The sequence below is a fragment of the Gymnoscopelus braueri genome, assembly GCF_963280865.1.
Source record: "Gymnoscopelus braueri genome assembly, chromosome: 8".
NCBI lineage: Eukaryota > Metazoa > Chordata > Actinopteri > Myctophiformes > Myctophidae > Gymnoscopelus > Gymnoscopelus braueri.
Window position 1 is genome coordinate 47,976,472 of NC_137609.1, and position 4,951 is coordinate 47,981,422.

Below are 4,951 nucleotides of genomic sequence, written 5' to 3' on the forward strand. Positions count from 1 at the left end.
CAATGTACAATGTACAATGTACAATGTACCATGCACCATGCACCATGCACCATGCACCATGCACCATGTACCATGCACCATGTACCATGTACCATGTACCATGTACCATGCACCATGCACCATGCACCATGCACCATGCACCATGCACCATGTACCATGTACCATGCACCATGCACCATGCACCATGCACCATGCACCATGTACCATGCACCATGTACCATGTACCATGCACCATGCACCATGTACCATGTACCATGCACTCATATGGCCTACTTTTTGTAAATGTCTCGCTGTACCAGTATGATCCCCTTCCCAGTCTACTATAGATGTGGAAATGTACTGATGTGATTGATTGGATTGATGTAGCTCTAGTGCTCTTAGGCCGTGTCCCTTTAATGGCCATGGAGATCTCTGTATTTGGCAGTACTTGTCCCTTTTATTCCCTTTGGGTTACATACTATATGTGCGCTCTTTTATATTATATATATATATATACATACATATATATATATATATATATATATATATATAAAAATATATATACACATATACACACGTGTGTGTGTGTGTGTGTGTGTGTGTGTGTGTGTGTGTGTGTGTGTGTGTGTGTGTGTGTGTACGATGTCACTTTAAAACACTCATTTACAAACAGACATTAGTTGGATACGTACGATTTAATAAAACCTGCTGTTCTGAGGTAGATCGGTAGTTTGTTTACATTGTACTGAGCTGAAACACTCATTTACAAACGGACATTTGTTGAAAATATAGGATTTGATAAAGCCTGCTGTAGAGCTTTAGTTTGTTAACATTGTACTGACCTGAATGGAGCAGGGAAGCAAAACTCACGCAGCAATGAAAAAGACGTGTTGATGGTCGTTGTTGAAGAATGTGTGTGATGAAAAGCAACAGGGGGAAGTGCGTGCAAAAACGTTGAGTAGTGGAAATGTTGCCATGTCCGCTTATTATAAGCGACTTTGGATTAGCAAGAGCGGAGCCTATTTTCATAGACATGGATGCTTGTTTCTCTCGCTACATCTGGCGCCCATTTAGGGTCAGTGTTGCCATGTCCAGTTATTATAAGCGACTTTGACTGAGCAGGAGCGGAGGCAAATTCATAGACGGGATTGCTTGTTTCTCGCGCGAGGCGAGGCAACCCTGTGAAGTCCTGTAAACAGTAAAGTCGAGTGTCTTTTGTTGATTTAAACCGAGTCATTATAACACTGTGACGTGGTGAATAAAGTTTGCTTTGGGATGTGTAGGACACGAAAAGAACGGACATATAAACATGGCTGCGGTGGGAATATGGAGATGAGCAGGGTGGCTGCGAAGACATAGTAAGTAGCAAATGTTCAAGTTTATTATTAGCCATTTTGGCTAACTGTTGCTAACGGTGAACGGTGTTCCTTTCCGGTGTGGTTCCCAGGGGGTGGAAATATTGTTGAAAGAAAATAAATATGCTCCAAAGAGGCAAATGTATAGTGAGCCATGAGAAGTAGACAAAACAATGGCTTAATAAACCAAGCACATTGTGGGCAGTGTTGAAAATAAATTTGACATGTTCTTGTTGTGTTGTATAACGAAACAATGGTGATAACCAAATTCAGGGGACACTGATAACCGACACACATGGGCTCGCCAAATGTATAATATAGATTATTAGATAAATAATGCCAATGATTCAGATGTAAATCTTCTGTATGCCCATACAAAGGAATGTGTTCATGTGGCTATATTGTTCTTATTGTCTCTGTTTTTTCATTGCTTGTGAGGCTGTTTTTTTTCTCTTGTCAGCTGACCCTTTTGCTATTACAGATGTGTTCAGGTGTGTCCAATTGGCTCCTCTTGATTGAGTGCTAATTAGGCCAGGGATAATCAATGGGGATCATTATTGAGCAAACAAACCCAGACGGGGTGATTAGACCCTGACACGTAGGGGAGGTGTCTTTCTCACCCTGAAGGGGTTTCATTCTCAAATGACCTGCTCCCCATTGATTATCCCGCTTATTACACGGTTACTTAAAATACATGTATAAATTGATCCAAAAGTAACAACAAAACAATTGGATTGATTTTCTAAAGGATTTTGTTGCTTACGGTAATGGAAGTAATCCATTAATTTATGCCAGGTGCGTCCATTGCAACACGGTCGGCGTTGCACTGAAAAACAACGGGAAGTGTTGATCAAATATAATCAATATTTGGTTACTGCATTGTCTATGTTTCACTTCAAATGTTTTCAAAAACATTCTTGAATGTACAGTTTAGCTTAAACGTGTTTGTTTACATGGCTGCCATGTTGGAAACGGCAAAATTCAAGGAAAGCAGATTAATATGAGCCAGGTGCTCTGAGTCTTTGATTAGACTGCCAGCCCTGGATCTTTTAATGAGGACTTTTATATGCAACCAAGACCTATATTAGTCTGATTTCTTTATTCCTGTGTGCGAGTCCTTCTCGCACAAGTCCTTCTCATAGATTGTAAAAAACAATGGACGGAGGGAGCTGTGACGTCACCCACAGACCTGTTTTGAAGCCACCATCTTGTATTTCCGGTCGCAAATGCAACTGGAAAACTAATGCTATTGGGTGGGAAGGGGAGCAAAGGTGGGTCTTCACTCACCAGTGGACCAGTAGAAGCATACCCTTCTTTATAATTCATTTTAAAATGAATGGGAGATGTGTGAAAGAAGACTTGAAACCATCGATTGAAACCATAACGTCTTCATGAAAAGGTTTACTAAGGTAATAAAATCAAGTGTAAACTCGAGTCATATTTCCATTGTCTTTGAAGGTAAGAAATGTGTTCTGCAACCAGCAGGAGGGGAATTAGCGCCACCCTGTAGGCCGTTAATGAAAACTGCAGCGTTTTCACTACTTCCGCACTGGCTTCATTTCCAACGATGGAACCTTGCCGAAAACATAAATGAACACTGTAGGCTACAATACAGCCAGATAGCTCTCATAGATGGCTAGCGACTTGCAGAGCCATGCCATACAAAAACTTACTAGGCGAGCAGTTTGTGAACCACGTCATGACGTCATCAGTATGACGATGGTCTTGCCGAAATGTGTAGTTGGAGACAGACAGACAGACAGACAGACAGACAGACAGACAGACAGACAGACAGACAGAAAGACAGACAGACAGACAGAAGCTGTTCTAGACGCCAGGCCCTGTGCCAAGCAGTTAACAAAAAACACACAAAGGTCTCCACCCTTGCATGACATTTCCATCTCCCATTCCCGGATCTTACGTTCTCTTCCATAACTGTCTGTTCCTTTATCCTTTACCCTACTGTTTCTACATTCATTCCTGATGGAGATCACCTGGGTGCAGAAGTTTCCATTCTCAGAGATCTCCATCGCAGCATTATGTCTGTCCTGGTGCGGTTCAGTCGCTAGTAGAGTTCTCTGTTCTCCTGTGTGATGCTGCTTAGTTCCTGGTGGGTGTCACTGATCACATTCCTGTGTCTTTCCCATCTGAATGAATGGGCCCTTTTAAAAGGCGGTGGTCTCCTCTTCTTTCCCTTCCTTCTGTTCAATTGCCTGGAACTTGTTCTCTGACATTGGCATCTACTTTGTTAGGATAGATAAATGTTTCTGCTGTGTCTGTTGGTGTTTATGGACGCCAGTTCCCACCTAATGTCGTGTGGAAGTCCTGACTGATCCAGACCGTACTGAATAACCATTAGCTTGCATAACGTCTTCAGACTAGGAGACACGTCTAATATGTAGACGTCACCAGGTGTGTATCCTCCCAAGAAGATCATGCGTTGTCCCACCATGCAAGAGCACATCCTGACGCTCCACGAAGCCGAAGATGGGCCTTCCCCTTTAGGCTCAACCTTCTTCCAGGAGAAGGTATCTAGATTGAACTTCCGGTAGCGGCCAGCGAATATATACATCTCTCCATTGTAGGCAAAGGCTGAATGGCCGTTGCGCCCTTCTGGAAGCAAGGCAGAAGGTGTGCTCAGCCAGGAGCTTGTCTCTGTGTCAAACACTTTGATTTTGTTGTAGTGATCCCTGTCCTGGGCCCCTTCGCCCCCGAATATAAACATATTTGTCTCGATGATGGTGGCGGAGTGAAATGCTGAAGGAGGTGCTGGGGTGCCTCTGGTGCTAATCAAAGACCAGAACATCGTCTCCGTGTCCAGCGTGTAGATGTCATTATTGTATCCAGACTCCCAGAGGTATCCTCCAAAGATATACATGACCTTCCCCAAGACGCAGGCCGAGTGTTTGTATCTCGCCTCTGGAACGGTCCCCGAAATACTGGTCTTGAACCACCTGTGGGTGTTGGTGTTGAACGCGTAAAGCACGTTGCACAAATTATAAATGTACTTATCCCCACCCCAGATATAGATGATATCCTCTATCAGAACAGCTGTGTGGCCGTAGCGCATGGAGGGAACTTCCTCTGTCCTTCCCGTCGTCACCGGGGGCAGCTTCTTCCAGTGCAGAAACACTGTGTTGAAGACGTGCACATCAACCTGGTCCTCGCCGTCGTAGGTCTGTCTGTTGCAGTGGCCTCCGAAGGAGTACACCTTGTGTCCCACCGCCACAGCGGCGGGATACCTTCCCTCGGGTCCTCCTTTCAGATGCACCACCCAGTGGAACATTGAATCATTACACAACACAGGATGCAGTGTGCTTTGTTAGAAGGATGGAGTCCGGTAGCACCTTATATTGGTACAGCCGCACGAACGTCAGGCAAAGCATGTCCAATCGACGAAGCTGAGGGGTTAAAGGAGGAGTTCACCCACATTTTCTATCAATTACACACCCCATGAAGCATTGAATTCATGGAGATTCATGGAGATTCAAAGGAGACTTAAAGAGTCTCCTTTGAGTCTCCTACCGGATACATTAGCATCTTTCCGCCAGTAATCAACTTATTGGCTCAGGAATGAGACAAAAACAAAACAATCTCCATGAATTCAATGCTTCATG

General features: G+C 44.0%; 1 protein-coding gene across 1 annotated transcript; it reads right to left on the bottom strand.

The window, feature by feature from the left end:
• Positions 1–3,161: 3,161 nt before the first annotated feature.
• LOC308090894 (kelch domain-containing protein 3-like) lies at positions 3,162–4,620 on the bottom strand (the record flags this gene model as incomplete). Its single annotated transcript, XM_080436167.1, has 2 exons — positions 3,162–3,175; positions 3,744–4,620. 2 exons carry the CDS (start codon positions 4,618–4,620, stop codon positions 3,162–3,164), a joined length of 891 nt encoding a protein of 296 aa, XP_080292293.1.
• Between the last annotated feature and the right edge of the window lie 331 nt (positions 4,621–4,951).